The sequence below is a fragment of the Nestor notabilis genome, unplaced genomic scaffold, assembly GCF_000696875.1.
Source record: "Nestor notabilis isolate BGI_N333 unplaced genomic scaffold, ASM69687v1 scaffold5956, whole genome shotgun sequence".
Taxonomy (NCBI): Eukaryota; Metazoa; Chordata; class Aves; order Psittaciformes; family Psittacidae; genus Nestor; species Nestor notabilis.
In genome coordinates this window covers 1-20,475 of record NW_009934128.1, presented here as the reverse complement: position 1 = coordinate 20,475, position 20,475 = coordinate 1, and the positions used below count along the sequence as shown (strand labels likewise).

The following is a 20,475-nucleotide window of genomic DNA, read 5'->3' as shown; positions in this document are numbered from 1 at the left end:
ATTTTTTCTGCAAGGATGAGGAAGTCATTCACTTCATTTCCTGCACAAAACTGAATTTGTCTAGGCATATTATGGGACTTTTATTGGATGTCTGAAAAAGGGAGTAAAAATTTGCCACCTTCTGAAACACTAGGCTATATAACTAGTCAGGTTAATGATATTACAGTAACATTAAACAATGTTGCTCCAAATGTAATACATTACTGACACTTTCACCAATGTTGTTTGCAGCAGACTAATAGGTTAAAAGAAAATACACCGTGCAGACTGCCATTGTCTGAATAATACAATAATTCAATACTACAGGCTGACCATGGCACACAAAAGAAACTTGTTTGATCTCTGGTAACCATCCCACCAACCTGGATTTTATGCCAGTATTTCTGTGAGTCTATGTCATAGCTATATTTCATTGCCTTCATGACAACCCTATTTCTTCCCTTCCCTTGCCAGTGCAAGTGTGAAAAGCAGAACACAAACCTTCTGATAATTACTAGGAGGATTTTGGAATTTCCAGACAGCAAATGACAGAGGACATTGCCTGTAAACTTGGCAGGCACCCAAAACACATATCAAGCTAAAACAAGTCACATATAAAAATGTAAATGATGTTTGTACATGTTTGGTAAAGCAGGAAGTTGCAAAATAATAATCTTCAGCAAAACATAGTTTCTATCAATCAGAGTGAGAGACCAAAATTTATATTACTGGAAAAGGAAGGAGGAAGCAATAGGATTTCATTTATTTTGGAAACAGAAGAGCAAGGAGAAGAGAAACATTTTGAAACCTGGAAGACTGTGTGATAGTGAACTTATCCATACATGCATAGATAGAAAACACTTCTCTTCTGGAAAATTCATTCCAAACCAGTGACTGGATTTCATTATAAGAGAAAGGAGAAAATTGAGAAATTCACACTCTGAATTAAGCACTATTTGGATATTTGTAATGTATTCCCACTGAGCTACAGAGGCACTGCTAAGCTGTTGAGCTGAGGTACAGACCTTGCACCATTATCAAGTACTGAAAAGCCAAATAAAAAATGCAGTTTCTATTTTAATTCTTACTCTAGGTACAGAGTATCACAGGATTATTCTCCAGACAGAAGAATCATTAGCATTAAATAAGAGTCTTTTAAAAGGAGAACAACTTGACTCTCTGAATGTAGCCAGATGGCTAGCAAATAAAGCAACAGCAGTAAAGCCAAAGATGCATATTTTTAAATCGATCAGCTGATGAACAAATCTTCCCTGATTTCAATAGGCAAAACCCTACATTCAACAGATCTCTGCTTTCCTTCTGTTACCAGTGAGTTCATTATACTTGTACAGCATTTGGAAAACAATATGTTCCATTGTTCTGTTATAGATGAAGACTAAATGCAGAGGTATCGATTGAATTACGCTGATTTTACAGCAGCTTAATTGTTAGCAGAATCTGGCTTCTTGTTTCTAGATATTTTAGTATTCTATGACTACAACAGATAAGGCAGTCTGCTATACTTCAGCTGCTATATAATTTTTTTCATTAGAGTCTCAATGACTTCCTCTTAAAATTAGTCCACTGATTGATTTGTATTCCACAGGGTGCTCATTACAGCTACTGTTAGTGTACAAAATACCATGAATATAAAAAATTACCCTAAAAATGGCAATTTCAAGCTTTCATTATAAGGTCTTTTTCACAGGTTGAAGTCGGTCAAGCAGTAAGTAATTAAGACAATTTACTGTATCATGACTGTATTTATTTCACCATATATTCCCAAAGGAAAAGGCATGGGAGACAGCTACATTAGAATTTTCTTATGAAGCTTTCTTTTGGTTTTGCACTTTTTTGAAGATGGGATTGCAGAGAACATGGTATGATTCTATGACTCTATGGTACTTGACTCTCCAGTCTGAGCATCCCCCAAGAGCTGTGTTGATGCCTTCAGTGTCAGAGTATCACCAGTATGACTTAACCTGCTTAACAGAAGCCGAATAAAGTCACTTCAGGCCAGGGCTGTGCTAATTGCTCTCAGAGACGAGATGGTACAGTTACAGGAGGTCTGCTTTGGTATTGGTTTTATTTTGTTCACCATTACCTGCCCTCACTGTTGACAGATGTCTGGGCTCCTGCAGAGTGCTCTTTACAGACACTGCATTCTTTTTATGTGCAAATAAAGAGGGTTATATGAGGCCACAGTTTCATTTCCCTATAGTGACCAGAAAACAGAGAAGAAACCTAGGGAATATACTAGATGTTGCATTAACCACTGCTGTAGGTTTTAAAGACTACAGACATTCTAGAGCTGTGTGGATTAGTAATTAGCACAAAGCAGATGGGAAATCATGCTGTCTCCCCAGGAAGTTAATGCAAACTAGTTACAGTATTTATATGTTGTTGAGACTATCCTGCTAAAATGTGTTTTAAATAAATAGAAGAACTGGAATTATCTTGACATTTCAGTTAAAAATAGGTAAAACCAAATATTGAATTGGAAATTAGCTTCAAGTTTATTCTGAAAAGAGATTAGGAGTTCTTCATATTCATAAATGATGATTCTTGGTTTTAAATCCTATTTATTTTTTACAATGTGTTTTTAAAGGCATCTGCTTTAAATTTAATTTTATTTGCCACTTCTTAAGAGGATTGAATTTGCCCTTTCTCAGTACAGATTTTGAATGTGATTGATTAATGAAAGATTAATTCTGAACTTGATTGGTACTCTGCCTCCATATGTATCACAGCATGATGTGTACTTATTCAAAAGGTTGGGTGTTCAAAGAATTTTAATTAATTCTAAAGGCTAAGGAATTTGGCCTACTTTGTAAAGTTGTTTTGAGATGATCCCACAAAAACAGACAAGAAACTCCCTTCTTTTTGTACCAATAGGATTTCTTTCTACCACATCAATCCTAAATGCCGGTTTGACAGTAATGAGCATGGAGAAATACACTCTCTGTTTAGGTGGGCCCAGACATTTTGAGGTTAAGTGGCTGATTAATACATTTGCCTTTTCTGGGAAAAGAATAATCAGCAAAAATGCTTTTATGTGGGCATAACTTAAATGAGTAGTTCTGATACTGAGTCTGACATCCATGACTGTTAGCATGTCAAGATTGTGAGAAATGCCCAAGAATGTGAGAAACTGGAAGAGGGAATGAAATAATAAATTATTTCTTCAAAAATTTGGAATATAAAGCTTTCTCAAATCTCATCTTCACCTGGAAAAACCAGTGAGTAAACAGGAGGGTTGTGCGGAATAAAACCTTTGCTGTTTTAATATAAGCGACTTTTTGCATAATGAGTTATGGGTTAGGGACTATGAATCCTTACGATATACATGCAAATGTCTTGTAGGACTTCAGAAGAAAGACAAATCTCCTTTGATACAGGAATCAAAAAAGGCTTTAAAATAATTTATTCTAATAGATGGTGAATTTCATAACTGGTACAATAATCATCTCCAACCCCAGACCAGAATAAACTAGAATACAATTTCATTAACTGCATACTACTGAACATAACTATTTCTGTTTAACAGATTATTTCAAAGAGAATGATCAGAGTGATCCTGAACACTCAGGGGACACCACCAGATACTATCAATCTATTAAGAAACATTTTGAGGAGAAAAAAAGTGGGTCATCATCTTTTGTGTCATCCATTGAAGATGAGCAAAAGCCCCTGTTCTCTGGGACAGCTGATTACCCATCTGTGACAGAGAAAACCACAGAGGTGGACTTTGAAGAAATGGTTCATGCCCCAGAAGAAATTCTTATTGACGAAAGAAGCAATTCTTGCAAAGGTAATCTAGCTGTTGCTGTTTTGTAAAGTTTGAGTAGACATCTGTTTTAGTCTGATTATCAAAAATATTTTTCTGAATGTTACCACTGATTCTTTACATAATATTTACTTCTGTGTTTCCTGAAAGTTTAACAAAACTAAATTTTTTAAATCAAAACTTACTATTTCTTAAGAGGATTAATGTAGTTTACAACACTGGCTGTGGTACTGGATTACAGAACTTCCAAAAGGCTATTCCAGGCTTTGTTAATAAAACATCTTGTAACATAGCTGTCTTAGGAAATTCGTTTAAACAGACTCTTTAAAATTGTGAACTGGTACTGAACTTCATTGAGTGCCCACGGGTAAAAACTGCAACTGAAGGAGTAAAGAATCTCTCAAAGGCTGTTTGTTATGCCAGGGTTGGGTGACAGAAAAAATCCTAGCTAATGAGAGCTAGATAAACATCATGATGGCTGCACATACACAAAAGAACATACTTTCAGGTAACTAGTTTCATTCTCTGTATTGACAAGACACAATAAAAAATGTGAAAAGTGGAGAAAATTTCATAATAGCTTAAAAGAATATTATACCATGTTGTTGCACATGTTGGTTAAAAGGAGTGCCATTTCATTACACAGAACAAATCCTGACTTCCATAGGTAAAACACAGGAACAAAGATTTGAGCTTTTCTATATGACAAATGATCAGAAATTGTTACATTGAGCTAAACCACGTAATTAAAATTACCTCTAATATACTAAAATATTAATTTGCTCAGTAATGTGAAGGGAAATTAATGAAAAGCCCCAGATTAATATATGATTTAAATATTGCTGAAAGTTCATTTGTAATTGTTTCAGTCTGAAGGGAAGAATTACATATTTTCTGCTTAATGCTGTTTTCCCCAGAAGTTTCCGTTGAGGTAATTTAACCATTTAACTGTCACTCGATAAACTTTAGGCATATAGGCTATAATTTTAAATTAACCTAATGATTAATCAGGCCAAATAATGTATTTTTTACATCTCGAAGATATGAGTATCTGAAGTCTGCTCTTCTTAGGTTAAGGCTATATAAATCTGCACCACGTAAACTTGTTGCATACATACTGCAATTTGAAAGCTTACCTTTCCCCTACCAATAGCCAGAAATGTGTCCTTGCAGCTATAGCAACGTTTTCCAAGGCAACCTATTGCAGATTTTGTTTGAGCTAAATTTAGCTTGTCTAAAGGTTACATATTTTGATTAAGACCACATTATTTTTTCCACTTTGTAATCTAGCATTATTGGTAAACTGTATGAAAGCTCTTTACCTTTCTGCAACTTTCATAAAAACTTGAAGGGCAATAAAATAAGATCAGCTTTGACTGATAGATGTTTTAAACTAAATTCTTACTCCTGCTATTAATTAGAGATTGATTTTAACTTATCATAAAAGCAGTTATAAATATAATGCAATTTTGAAATAGACTCTGCCTGTATGTATGTTTATAATCCTCATAATATAGTATGGTACCTTACAAATCTTAAATACAAATACACTTATATAAAGCTACTGCAATTCATTACCACTGTGACATACATATTTAATTATCATTAGTTTTGCTTTAAGCTTCAGTCATTACTGTTGATGAATGGAAAGATTATTAATAATGTGTTGCATAAGGTGGGCAGAAACTGCATAAACCTCATAGCCTGTTCCCTTCACTTTGCCAAGAGCTTTCCAGCTTCCTTGGACACTGCAAATTGTGCCATGTGTGCCTGCTAAAACCATATTACATGCTTTTGTGACACCATTTGCCTCTTCTGTTGGCTTAAATGGCTGACAAGCTGAAGAGTTTTCTGTCCAGCCAAGGTGAAATCTCTTTCCCCTTTCTTCTGCCCAGTGCATAAAATCAGTTTTAGGTCATGTCACATGAAATCCAAACACCCTTTACAACTCCAGGAAACCCTCTTCACCTGCTTACCGAAGAATAGATAATGCAGTAAGAACCATTTTCCAATTGGAAAAAAGAGAAGTCTCCTCCTCCACTTGGAGTTATGTAGTAAGAGCTCCCCTTCCTGGCTAAACCTACATGAAATACTAAATCTGAGCAGGACTTATTCTTTTCCTTTTTTTTTTTTTTTTTTTATTTCTTTACTTAGAGCAACACTGCTCAACGATACGTTCAAAAAGGAGTAGCTAATGGCATTTGGATAAACCTCTCACATGTCACCCACACTGTGTTTTTTATTCTTTTCTTTGAAACATGACTCTGGCTGCTATGGTTGCTTAGAAAAATTTCACAAGTGTGAAATGAATGTAGCCTATGCTGAGTTATCAGTACACAGTGACAAGTGTTAGAAGCAGCACTGAGCAAACCATTCAGGGACTACCTGGGGGCTGTGGGATTCAAATCCAACTGCTTATACAACAGAGGCTGACACCTTATCAGCAATCGAGGATTTTGTCCAGTGAAGCAGCAGCCTGAGTGCAGTAAAAACTTTTAATACATTCTGTCATTTCATGTAGTTAAATAATCGCAAATACAACCCTAATGGGAGTTGTACTGAGCAGGTGTTAAAGTTTTAACTGTGTCTTTTATCACAACAGAGGAGAATCTGAGTGGCGCTAAGCAATTTTTGACTGCATGACAACAGATTGACTCAAAAGAACAAAGGCTTGGGGCACTGGTAGATGTAGAAAAAGTACTGTTCAACCTAAGCATGTTACCTCTAGGCTCTGCAAAACTCACAGGAAGATCTTCATTCTGTATTTGATAAGGATATTTACAACTAGTATATTCCATGATAAATGATTTGTAACTTTTCACCAGCTTGGTGAAGAGCAGAAACAGCCTAGAGCCAAGAATGTAAACTAATTAAAAATCCACAGAGGTGTGAATTAAGCAGATTGAAAGAGGAAGGAGAAATAGCTCAAACCAGAAATCCAAGCAAAAGGAAAGGGTGCCCCTAAGTTCTGTTTGGGTGGTAAGGTGCAGTGTGTGATCACAGAGATCCAAGAACTGGGAGGGACAAGAGGGATGAAACTTGGGCAAAGAGGTACAGGGTGATACCTGGATTAGTCATCATTATTGTTTTACAAAGGGCTGGAAATAAAGAAATAAATATAAATTGCTTCTGTGAAGAGTGATTTTAAATACTTTATATATTATAGATACAATATATAAAGATTAGAAAGGTAACTAAATTCAGCAAAATAGCTGAAACTCTGCAGTAAGATCCTAATAATGTAACTGGGCTATTTTTTAGCTTGAAACTTTTTTTTTCCTCTATCTTCATGCAAAATTTTATCTGCATTTCAAACAGAAAATGAAAGAAAAAGAAAAAAGAATTATTATTTACCATGAAGCTTCAATTAATATTAAAGTGATCTCTGACAGACCCAGCAATGATGAATATTTCATTCTTTTAGGAATCACAAGTTATTAAACAAAATTAACTGGCACCTTTCACCCCACAGTACCATAAGAGTCTCTCAGACATGCTTTACACAATTATGTAAGGGTTGGCTTGGAGACTAGTGATGCTCAAATCTACATCAATGAAAATCAATTTCCTTTTTGGAAATACTGACTAGTATCCTCTTGCAAGCAGCATGAGCTGCATTAAGTGGCCTCTGTCTCAGAGAAAACATATTACACTTCACCAACCTTGTTAAGACAAGTAGTTTTACAGTTATTCATAAGAAAGGCAGCTAGCTGAGGTCTGGCCACTTTCTCTAGAGGAGGCGTTCCAATGCACTGTAATACATGCCCAGTGCTGTAAATGCAATGCAGCAAGTCCTCCTTTTACACCAGAAAGCTAAACAATAAATACACTTCAGTAGCATATTCAAGAGAAAGAAAAGAGATCTTAGCCAGGCCTCTGAAACACACAAAGACATTCAAGTACACCATTTAACACATTTAGGTTAGAACAAATATTTTTAATTTCAACAACTCATGTATTGCTAAAAATACCTTGAGAAAATTGGGGATTCGTTAGTAAAATAATAGAAGGAAAACTAAAGAAATAGGAACCATTTGGTGGCAGAACTCTGATGATGCTGACTAAACAAAGGTGTTTGTTTATCAGCTTTAAAATGTTATCATAGATGTGACCACTTTTATCTTTCCATAAAAGCAGTAAAGAACAGAGACAGTTGTTCAGGCAGTGTGCCAATGTGCCAATTTGACTTCCAAGGCTTTGAGAAACATAAGTGGGATGCTTGTGGGGTGCCAATCCCTCTCTAACAGTGTGATATAAACCTATATTTTATTTGTTTTGTTTTTCATCAGATATCACTGATAAAAGAAACTGGGAGCAAGAGAACATCCAGGAGTACCAGGACTCCCCAGTTCAGTCAGCATTACCCCACATTACATGGGGGATCTGTGAAACTGAAAGTGACTTCATATATGGGGAAGTGGAGAATCGATTAGATTTACTTCAAGAGCAACTCAACAGGTAAAAACAGAGATATGACCAGATAAAAAAATAATATATATATGTGTGTGTGTGTGTGTGTGTGACAGTACGTAACACAACTGATATTTATGACACTGCAGGATGAATGAATTTGCACATGAATGAATGAGGCTTCCAAAAGCCTTCAGATCTTCAAAAGCTCAAAAGTGCAAAAATTGACTCATGGGAATATCACTTTGTTATCTATATTCTGAGAAACCGAAGTTCAGACTTTCAGATTCTCAGAAAACCTATTCTGGGAATGCTGGGTACAAAATTTCTAATTCATTGCCAGAATATTCATGTCATTTGCCTCTATATACTCACATTAGCTACTCTGAATTGCCTTGCAGAAGAGCCTTTCTCCTTGATTGACCAGCTTTTTTACTAAGAAGCTATCCTAAGGCACCTAAACTTGTTAAATTTAAATCTTACTTCACCCAGGATGCTGTTCCTAGATATTTATATGTCCACAAAACAACAATTTTCAGTATCGTCAATATCTGAAGTACTTTTTCTTTCCTGGAGACTCAAAGTAAAACAACCATCTTCCTTTAAAAAAGTATGACAGATAAATTCCCTTTTTGATGCAGGAACTTATTTTGCACCTGTTACAATAGAAAACAGATGCTTTCTGCGTCAGAATCCATTATTACCTTAGCTTAGTAAAATGTCTCTTCCCTCTCTCTTGTTCTCTGATATACTACTCCTTTCTGGCAGCTAAGCAGCATAGTTTATAACATCTTAAGAATATGGTTACAGAATTTTGATCCATCCTACGCTATAAATTACTATGTAATTTCACTTAATTTTAAATTGCCCTATGCTCAGGTCTGTGCCTTTTTTTATATTTTCTCCCTGCAATTCCACTACTTTCAATTTTTTGCCATGACAAATACTATGACATGCCCTCAGCCCTAATTATACTGTACTCTTCATTGGCATTGTGCTGTATATTTTAGCAATCAGTTTAAAGCCAGATTAACTGCATGTTGCTTCCTTCATCTACCATAAACCAATCAAACCATAGTATTTTTCACTTCTGAATACTATATAGTACATTAAAAAGACATTTTTAACATTTAAGCCTAAATTGCTGTAATTTCTAATTGCAGTAAAGTCAAGTAATCTAAGTAAATGTAAATGTCACATAAATAAACAGCTGCATGTTCTCCATCAACAGTGTGTAGTCTCTCAGTTACAGTTCTTTCTCTGAGATCTTAAGCTCTTGAAACTGAAGTTATATCTCAAATTTACCCATAGTTTTATCAAATTCTCATGCGAGTTCTCAGTATTTTCTTGAGTGAGAAAACACCAGAGGTACTGATAAACTAAGATTTGAATTGTTATTGATTTTATTAAATCATTTTATTATCTGACTCTGTTTTTAAAGCTTTTCATGCTTTCAGGATTTTCGGCCTTGCTGGGTCTCTTGCGAATATTCTTTCATGCTTATGTCAGACCTGACCTGCTGGACTAAAATGCATGGTCACTTTTTCCTGAACTTTTCCATGCCAAGTTAGAGATTTGGCATAACATTCAAATTGTTAAATGGATATAGATGGCTGGAAAGCCATTGTACAAGGAACACGTCCCTAGAGCTATCTCTGTTTCTCCTCTTTAAGCAAGCAGAATTTCATGGGGGACTGTGGGCCAAGCATCTAAGGTTCTCCTGTTTGTTCATCCTTGGGTGGCATGACATGGACTTGTTTTAAGTTTTGGAGAAAGATAGAAATTCTATATGCAATGGTGATGAATAAAGACTACCAGAGGTACTCTTTGATTTAAAGTACTGGGAAACTCTCATCAAGTGCTAACAAAGTAAGAAGGGAGGAGCAACTTTGGAGTTAGTTCAGAGACAATCATTGATGCAAGTCCTCCAATGCTAAATCCTTTTTATTCATTGAGATATTAAGGCCAAGGTTTAGCAGATGAAAGCTCTCTGGATGGTGGCATGCTGCTGCTGCAGTATTTTCCCCTGTGGCATCAGCATCATGCTTGTGTGAGACCAGCATAGAAAGCAGCAAAGAAACCAGGGGCACTGAACAAGAGGGCAAGTAGGGCGTGATTGTCTGTAACATACGGATTTGGACCTTTCTTTATGAGAGCTGATGACGCAAAACCAGCTTCTCACGATAAAGGAAGAAACAGCATGCCACATATACTTTGGGCATAGCCTTCAGAGATGCTTTTATAAATAAATGACAGAGGCAATGGGCAACTCCAACATGATAGAATCTTAGAATCACAGAATAGTTAGGGTTGGCAAGGACCTTAAGATCATCTAGTTCCAACCCCCTGCCATGGGCAGGGACATCTCGCTCTAAACCATGTTGCCCAAGGCTCTGTATCAGTGAAGCACCTGGTGAAAGGAAGTATCTGTCAGCATGGGATCAATTCTGCTGCTTGTAGGGAGCCCAAGTAGTAACACTCACATTAAAGACTGCTGACAAAGATTTGTTTACTCTGTCAGAAGATGAGTTGCAGTACAGAGGCTGCATATCTCTATTACAGTCTGCCATAGCATGTTGTGTAGCCTTCCAGCAGCCAGGGAGGCACAACAGGCATTACCTATTGCTGAGTTTGTCATGGATCTTGGCAAGACCATTTGGAAATCATTTCAGTGCTATGGAATTGTAAGTATGAACAACTCAAGTAATTGTAAGTATGAGCAGCTCAAGAGTTTCAAAAGTCAAATACAAATTTATGAAAAGGGGAAAAAAAGAGGAAAAACTACTAAATTTGAATATCAGAAACACTGACATTAATTCTGAGGCCTGAATAAGTCTGAATAAATTTTCACAGTAAGGAGACTTGGGCTGTTCTTTCTTTTAATGATCTTGAAAGCATCTTTCATGTTCTAACTGTGGAAAAACACAAATGTTGTTTTCTGCTTATTTTGGTGCATTGTATTAGCATTGGGAATGTCAGAATTAATTGTCAGATGCATCACAAATAGTGTCCCATCAGCCAGTACAAATCAATTTAGTTACAATGAAGAGCATGCATTTATTTCAACCAAAAACCCCGTTCCCCGTGTTACTTTTTGTTGCGAACATTACGGACAATAATGAACTCATTCTTAATGTAGCAAAAAGATCAGAGACAAGCAAGCAGGCACGTGCTGTATAGGAAAGGGAGAGCCAGCAAGCTTTGGAAGGGTTCGATACTCCCCCTTCTGTTCTTTCCTATTTAAGACACGGTCATGTCATCACCGTTATAGTTTGCTTTATAAAGAAACTGCAAGTCTCTCTTGAATGCATCTGTAACAGCATTTTAAAATATGCCTACTCCTGACCAAGAGTTAACTGATTTTGTGTTACTTCTCTAGGCTTGAATCCCAAATGACTGCTGATATCCAAACCATCCTGCAGCTTCTGCAAAGGCAGACAACACTCATTCCACCTGCCTATAGCATGGTGACTGCAGGTGCAGAGTACCAACAGCCAGCAATCCGGGTGATACAAAACCTTCAGCCCGCAGCATCAGTTAAAACAGACAGGAGTTTCAGACCTTCATCTCAGGTATGCACATAGCCGGTAAAATCAAAACAGGTTTGCTAATCTTTTTAGCTTATGATGGAAGAAATATGTGCCAATCTAAGTGGTTGTTCACTAGTTTAAATGCACTAGTTCACGAGGAATATGAAATTAATATTTTGATCTAGTATCTCCACAGTGGACTTAGATACACAGTTTCAGAGGCCACACTTTATATAAGGGTTGTAGAGATCCATACAATGATCTTATAATCGGTCTGATTTACTTTATTACCATGCTTTTCACAAAAGTTAGCAGAAATGACAAATACTAGACACAGCTGTAAAGCACGAACATTTTCCAAGTATCAGCCTGCCTGCAGTGGTGCATCTGCCATAGGTCCCATTCATGAAGTCCTGAGAAGCACCGCAGCTGTGTTTTCCTCAAGGTACAGGCCAGACAAGTCCAGCTGATGAAGCATAATGGTTATATACATATGTAAGAGTGAGGGGCTAAAACCATTCTTATGTCCGGTCCCTTGGTACTACTGGAAATATGAACATACAGAGCTATTACATACCTGTGTTTCCCATTACATGTTTTCCACCCCGGTTCTGTACAGGCAAAACATGACGATTTTTCAAATTTGTGTGGGATTGCTGGAGTTTAACAGCTTGGGCAGAGATGTGGCATATTATTTCCAAACAGGTTGCTGCATGTCTAGGAATCCCAAATCAGTCATGTAGCATACAATCAGTAAATCCAGCGTGCTTAGCTGTATCAGATTCCTTGTGCGTATGCTGGGACACATATGGGCACAGTAAATCCAGCACATCCAGAAGGCAACAGTTCACATGTATAAAGATTACGCAGAAGATGTGCAGAAGTAGTTTTCAGGTAAGTGCTCCCTGCACATACCTGCACAAAGCATATACACATATCTCTGAACAGAAATAAGGCCACCCTCTGCAAACATCAGTAGGCACAATGCACACTTCACACAAATTTCAAGTTTAAGAGCGAAGAATTACCGGGTGCTGAGATTGGAATCCAAATGGTTATCATGTTCAGAATGATGCAATTCCAGAGTTACATTCTGAAACAAAACCGCATATTCAAGAACGTTGAAACTCATAGTCTTAGATCAGGTATCAAGTATATTCGTTCCTTCAGAAAGGGCAGTTCCTATGTGTATCTTGGTGTGCATCTTGAAGTCTGAGGAGGGGACAATATATCCAGGCTTCTACAATTAATCAACTGAATTGCATTCAATTACATTAAATCAAATGCAGTACCACATAAAAATAGTTCAGTGCCCTGCTTAATTTTCAGACATGGTTTTCTAGAAACCATTTGAATGTGCTGATTTTGAGCAGAACAAGAGCCTGGAAGAGACCAATTTAATTATTACCATTTTGTTTCTTCTCCCTTCCAGTGTCCTGAATTTCTAGACCTTGAAAAAACAAAACTTAAATCCAAAGAATCCCTCTCAAGTGGAGTGCATCTTAACACAGCCTCAGAAGACAACCTGGCTTCTCTTTTAGACCAAGAACGTGACCAGTCTGTAGAGTGTCCCCCACAGCACTGTAAAACTTATGTCCAGCCGATTAGGCACCCTTCCTTGCCAGAATCTTCACTAACCACTGTAGGAATCTTGAGTCTTCATAGGCATGTTTCTGATCCTGGTCTTCCTGGGAAATAATACTTTTATACTATTACTTCACATAAAAATGTAAGTGCTTTTAATGGCTGGTTTTCCTTTTTTTTTTTTTTTTTTAATTTAAATCCTCTATACTTGACTCAGGGGCTACAAGGAATATACCATTATATGCAAAAGTACTGTATATTTTCCTAAATCTGAAGCTTGTAAGGTAAAGTTGACCAGTTCTGATGTAAATATATATATACACACACACTGACTGTATGTTCCAAATGTAAAACTGCCAGCATCCTCAAGGCACCTTATTTTATTTTTTTTTTAATAACATGCATGTTCTGAAATTACAGGTTACGTTGCATGGATATTACCATTTACTGCTGTCATGGAAATAGTATTTTATTGTGGATATGTGTTCAGAGCAAATAGGAGACCAATAACAATAATTCACATAGAAAAAACTCCTACCTGACAAAGCTAAAATTCAAGCAAAATCGTCTTCTAGCTCAGTTCTGAGAATCAATTTATCTTTCTTGTAGTGAGCTTTTTACAATAAATCACAATGATTCTGAATCTAGAGAAAGAAGAAGGTAATGAGGTCTTCTAGGTTTGAAACAATTAGGACAGAAAAACCAGCCACCTTCCAAAGCAGTTGAAGTAGGGCAGTACTTTAACAGACAGGAAAACTCTTCCATATGCTGGGAAGAATCACTGTAGGTGACATCCACAAAACTGCAGTAATTGAATAATTTATTTCCATACTTTTTTGTTTGTTTGTTTTTTTGGTTTTTTGTTTTTTAATTGCATCATAGAAGTTAGCTACCATGAGCAGGCAGGTACTCTTCATCAGTCACACAAACATAATCAAATGCAATAAATCTCATTTCTATATAATACAGAAGATTGTGTTCCTTTTGTTTGATATAAATTATTAACAATCTGTTTAATTAAAAAATACTTTACACATTTTTGATTTATAATTATGAGGGTGGTTGTTTGCAGTTACCTGTTTTTACTGGCTGGCCCCTCCACAATGATCCTAGATAGAGTATATATGTATGTGGACACACATATACACCACACACACACTCCTGTATGTGTGCATGTGTGTATTTTATATATGTACATATGTGTGTATGTATGTGTGTATATATTTATACACACGTGTGTGTATGTGTGTATACATTACTATATATACACACATACATACAAGTGTGTGTTTATACCTACACTCATGTAGGAGTATAGATATATAGAGATATATATATGTATATATGTAAAATCACTTTCAGGAAGAATTGTAAACTTTCTTATTACAAAACAAGTAAGCTTAGCTTGTGTCCAAAGCTGACTACATTAGAATAAAATTATTTAAGGTCCATAGGCTTTGAATACAGTATGTACTGTATGTGCATAATGCTTTGTGAATACTTAGATTTAATTTTATTAAAATATTATTCTGCTCCAAATGTTGTGTTTATTTTAGAAGGAATTGAACTTTTTATTACTGTTTTCAAATATTTAAAAATGTTCACATGATTTTCTAATCCTAAAGCTTTAATGTGAAATTCCTCTAAGAAGAGAACTGTTTTCAGAAAAGCATGTTAGTGGGGGAGCAGTTAAATTTTAGCTAAAACCAAATTAAACTCTGTTCTAAACCAGTGCTACAGAGTAATGCAATAGTAGTTGACCCTCACATTAATAGGTACATATATTGTATGTTGGGGTCAGAATGATATATAACGCTTTCAGTCTTACACAACCGGTAGAAAAACCCAAGGTGCCTGAGCCTTCTCTCATTTAAAATCAGCGTGAGTATTAAGCTACTAAAAGAAGGCTCTGCTTTACCTCTGCATTTAAGTATACAAAAATTAATTAACTGAATACTTTTGTAAGCAAAAAGAGAAACCAACCCTTCCCATACAAGATCAAATTTTCTTCTGCCTCATGCTACTGTTGATTGTTGAAAGGTCCAAATGCTGCAATGGGCTGATGGCTCTTACTTCTACCATGATGACAGGAGGTCTGCACTGCTTAGTGTCTTGCAGGATGAGATCCTAGGTGACGTCGACACTGGGCCAGTCAGATTCTCTGCCTGCATAGACTCCATTGAAACAGGAGTGCTGAGTACACCGTGAAATAGCTTCTGCTTTTATTTTATTTTCTTAAATAGTAAGCATTAACAACTTCTGCTCTATCTCACTCTACTAACTAATATTAATGTCTGTTACAAAGAACAAGCTAGCACATTTTCTAGAAAAGTATTTGTGGTTATGCTACATTTTAAAAAGTCTGGTATAAATTAAAAATAAAATGAATGAAAAAGTATAATGCATGAACATTGCTTTACAAAATGCCTTTTGTCCAGTTTCATCACTTGGTATTTCACATTAATCCCAAAAGACTGAGCAAAACAGGTGGACTGGGGAAGGAGTGTTGGGGAAGAGGAAAAGCATCAACTATTTCTATTAGTCAAAGTGAAGGAAAAGCTCCATCCTTTACTCCTTTTCTTGGCTCAGAGAGACTTTGTTCCTTCCCTTCTCTTTGTATTTATCAAGAAGAAAAATCTCAAATGGGGGCAACTAAGGGAGACTTTGCAAATTTACAGAGATTCTAAGCTCCCCAGACATCTGCCAATGAATGTACAAAACATGAAAGATGACAACTTGGTTGGCAGTACTCTGGCTGCCCCTACCCTGCCAAAGAAAGATCTGCCTTCTCAGATACCTTCTTTCTTCTTGAGATACAGTGCAGCGCATGAAGGCCCACTGCTTGAAAGTTTCTTTTCTTCTAGAGACAGATACAAACCATTGGGTTTGGAAATGTGTTAATTTTATAAACAGCAAAAACTGTCTCTAATTTTTGGTTTCTTCTTTTGAGGGAGAGAGGGGAGAGAGAGGGCAGAGCTCCTTTTAAGCCCGGTCTGTTTCTGATTTGACAGAAACAGGCCTGTGTTATCCAAATCAGGCTGGTAATGGTGTAAGTGTTACATACCCACATATCACAATACACTGCTATAGACACTTTCAGGACTGCAGGAGATATGTTTTGGTCTTGCTTGATCTTAGGAACACTCATCTTGGCTATTTACATTTAAAACCTGTGGCTAAAAATATGTATAAATTATAAGCTCTCAATACAGAAAAGTATCCTGGAAATTCAAGAATAGCCAGTGTAGCTGAAGAATCAAAACAATTGGGACAATCACTCCAAATGTGAGAGGTGAGATGGTACAAATCAGCAGAGGTCTTCATGAAATTCATTAGCTTCCACCAGCTATGGGTCTAGTTCAGTGTTTAAAGCAAATGATAGATTGTGATGGTTTTTGATATTTAAACTGTGCAGCAACATGCACCATGTACATGTTCATCCACATGCACAGGTGACGTTCTGCTGTGTTTTGTTTATTAAGAGATTAGGCACAATCAATTTCTAGGTAGCAAAGACTTAACTGATCAAAACCCAAAAAACTGAAAGCTGCTGCTTCCAACAAATCTCACTGTTTCTAGTAAGTTATTGTAAGACAGTCTTCTTTGGGAAAAAGTGTTAGATTAATTTCATCTGTGGACACTCCAAGCACGACTCGCACTTTCTAGTTAAGTAAGGTTAAAAAAACCCTACATATTTAAGCCGACATCAAATGTTAATGTATGAAGCAGAAAAATCTGTTCTGCTCAATGCAACCAGTTTTTTCACTTTTTCATTCAGACAGGCATTTCAGCATTCTTTCAGCCTACATGAAACCAAACCATTGAAAAAGTTCTAGTGAAATAAAGGACACCCACAAGAGCTCAAGGACAAGCCTCATAGCCAGAAATAAACAGTAGATATCAAAATTTAGTATCTTTTAACATCCTAATCCTTCACAGAGGTTAGTGAAGACATGAGACAAGCCTAATGGAAGATAACTGCAATTCAAACATTGGCATTTACTTCGGTAGGAGCTAACAGCAGTGTACAAAAGGCATTACAGCAACCGACAAAACACTGAGCTGGCGCTTATATTCACTAACAAGAACAGCTACAAAGTGAATTAAAATGGGCCTGATAAGCAAAGTCCGTGTGCTGAGACTACTGGTTTGAGGGTTTGGATTTTTCTGCTTTCTGGCTGGGTATTTTTTTTTTATTTTGGATTGTTCTGAAACTGTGACAATTTATTCAAACCCACACCATTACCTGCAGTTACTCCAAATTGTTTCAGTTATGCATTTAATAAGGTTTCCAGAGTCAGGTGGAGGTATTTTACCCCCCTTTTTCGCACATAAACAAAAATGCAACCTATTAGTTTACTCTTACCTCATTATCACAAATGCAAAACCCACTAAAATACAGGAGCATGAACTTGTCTGATCTGTAGTATCTAGCAGCCACACACAAACAGCAAGCGGCCTAGTCTCACTTTCAAATTTAAACCAATTTTTTAATGAAAACACTGGCAAATTGTAAAATTGATTCAGATTGGAGACAGACTTGGTATGGAGCCATTGGCGGATTTTCAATGGATGTTCAGACAGAACTAATTTTTAAGTAGCTTCTTACTAAGAATAAAAAAAGCATGCAGAAGGTCCTTTAATATGATTACTCTGAACCTAAAGTTTACTCTAGCTTTATTATGAATGGTATGTACTCATACTGCAGCCCCAGTGTCACTTATATACTATATCTACTCCATACATCATTTTTTTCTAGACTTGAAAAAGATTGTATTAGAAGTTGAACAGCATAGCTTTTTCTCCCATAGCTTAATCAGAGAAAAACAAACAAAATCCGCAGAATAGATCTCATATGAAAATCAAGACAACACTCGGTTTTATAAATGACATTAAAGGAGCATGTGCAAGAGCTTGTATCTGCATGCAGCTTCCTTTTTCTCCCTATACCTCTATGTATGAGTAGTAGATAGAACTGCATTTTATTAATGAAGAAGCATTTTTCTTCATCTAGCTATTTGGGTTTTTTTTTTTAATGCCCACACGGGACATTCTTTGATTATTAATGAATGCAGAATATGGCTATTCTCTTTGGAATGTAAATTAGATGGACCAAATTAAAGCCTCCCACAGGAAGCATTTGCCCCCTTTATGCATTATTTACATTTTCTATACTGAAACTTTATGATATTATGAAGTTGGAAATACAAAGAAAGTTTTGAAAACTTAGTCTACATAAATACTTTACTACTATGAGCTGTAGCAAATCCTGTTTGAAGAATACAGTTAAGTTATTATTTTGCTTTCAGAAATGATCTCCTGGAAAATTGCTTACTGTACAAAGAAAAGCACTTGTACACTGCACATATATTTTGTATTTTATGTCACCATGAAAACTTACTTGCAAGAAATCTAAATATGCACAAATAAATGCAATGCACTCATTTCCACCATAAGCAACAAATGTGAACATTTCATTTGTGACCTACTTGAATTTAATTACTATGATACCACTAACAGGGATTCAAAGAAGTTGAATATAGATCTCTAATAAAAACACTGAGGAAAAAAATAATTATGTGGTGACCCAGCAACGACTTCCCATAGTAATAAAGTAATTACACTACTAACAAGCAGGACTATGCACAGTAATAATCTGCCATAGAATAGAAGAGCAGTGATTATCAACTGAAGAATTATGCTTTCAATATTAAGATGCAAATTGAATTATATGTTAATACTAAGATAAACGATTTCTATAGATATTTTGATGATTTCACTACAGTTGCATGCGTTAAGCTAAACCGACCTTCAGGAATGATAAGCATCCCTTTTTCTTCATTTTCCTTTTGAGAAACTATTAAAGTTTAACGGAAGCTCCAATTTCTAATGCTCATACTGCTGGTGGTCAGCTTAAAATGAATGAGGCCACTCTGTAAAACTGCAAAGTATAAGACATGCAAATCAAATAAAGCAGTTATACAAATAATACATCTCTATAACCAGTATTTACACCCCATTACAAATGCTCAAACAAAACTAGTATCAAAAGTTACCAGTTTAAGAGGATTTAAAATTCAAGTTTCCCATAATCACCAACAGGTTCAAAGTGATACCAAGATTCCACTGAAGTTCTAATACGTACAAGGATACATCTTACATAGATTTCAGCATTCTGTGAGTTTCTAATCTGAATGTTGAAAGGGTAATTAATAAAACAATCAGAAATTTGTAATTGATATTATTTTTAATAATTAGTTTCAGCAATGAGAATGATCATGAACTTTCTTTTCTAATCCAATTTTAAAAAGAAACCAAAACCATTCAAGCAGCCTGATATTAAGCACACACATCCCCCTTATTAATTTAAGTCTGCCTCCTACACAACCAAGTACCTTACATTAACTTACTATCTTGAAGTAGTCTCCTTAATATCGTAATTTAATTTTAAAGGATGACTGAGTTAGATTAGGTGTAAAAACCTAGTCTTCTCCACTTTGCACCTCAATTCTTACACACCTTGTAACAGTCTTCCAATCCCTAAAGGGGGACTACAACAAATCTGGAGATGGACTTTTTACTAGGGCATGTAGTGACAAGGGGAATGGCTTTAAACTGAAAGAGGGTAGATTTAGATCAGATATAACAAAGTTCTTCACTATGAGGGTGCTGAGGCACTGGCACAGGTTGCCTAGAGAAGCTGTGGCTGCCCCTGGCAGTGTTCAAGGCCAAGTTGGACAGGGCTTGGAGCAACCTGGTCTAGAGGAAGGTGTCCCTGCCCATGGCAGAGTGGTTGGAATTATGTAATTTCTAAGGTCCCTTCCAACCCAAACCATTCAATGATTCTATGATTCTCTCTCTCTTTGTGCTGTACTACTAAGTGCTTTCACATTTGCTAATGATTCCTACTAGTGCTTCTAGCTGTACTCTGTCCTAGAACACTACTTTTACAAAAGCTAGCGCAGCGTCCATGAGCACTGTACTCCCGACCCTAGGCACAAGAAACACCAAATATAACATTTTAGGATAAGGGCAGTGACCACCTCAGAGCTGTATTCCCGGATGCGGGCAGTCTGTAAGCGGTGACTCCGGTCCTCTCGGTGACCTCGCTGCTGCCGCGCTGGGTTTATTCGTCGCAGGACACCTGCTAAGCCCACCGGCACAGGGCCCACAGACAGCACCGGC

The 20,475-nt window shown here is 36.5% G+C and overlaps 1 protein-coding gene across 1 annotated transcript in view; it reads left to right on the top strand.

Annotated features, from left to right (window-relative positions):
- KCNH7 (potassium voltage-gated channel, subfamily H (eag-related), member 7) overlaps positions 1-14,224 on the top strand; it is a gene marked incomplete at its 5' end in the record, with an annotated part of 78,189 nt that extends 63,965 nt beyond the window's left edge. The window contains 4 exons of the mRNA XM_010017172.1: positions 3,527-3,790; positions 8,056-8,224; positions 11,556-11,748; positions 13,139-14,224. Coding sequence (XP_010015474.1) covers positions 3,527-3,790; positions 8,056-8,224; positions 11,556-11,748; positions 13,139-13,405 — 893 coding nt within the window. The remainder of the gene's footprint in view (positions 1-3,526; positions 3,791-8,055; positions 8,225-11,555; positions 11,749-13,138) is intronic.
- Between the last annotated feature and the right edge of the window lie 6,251 nt (positions 14,225-20,475).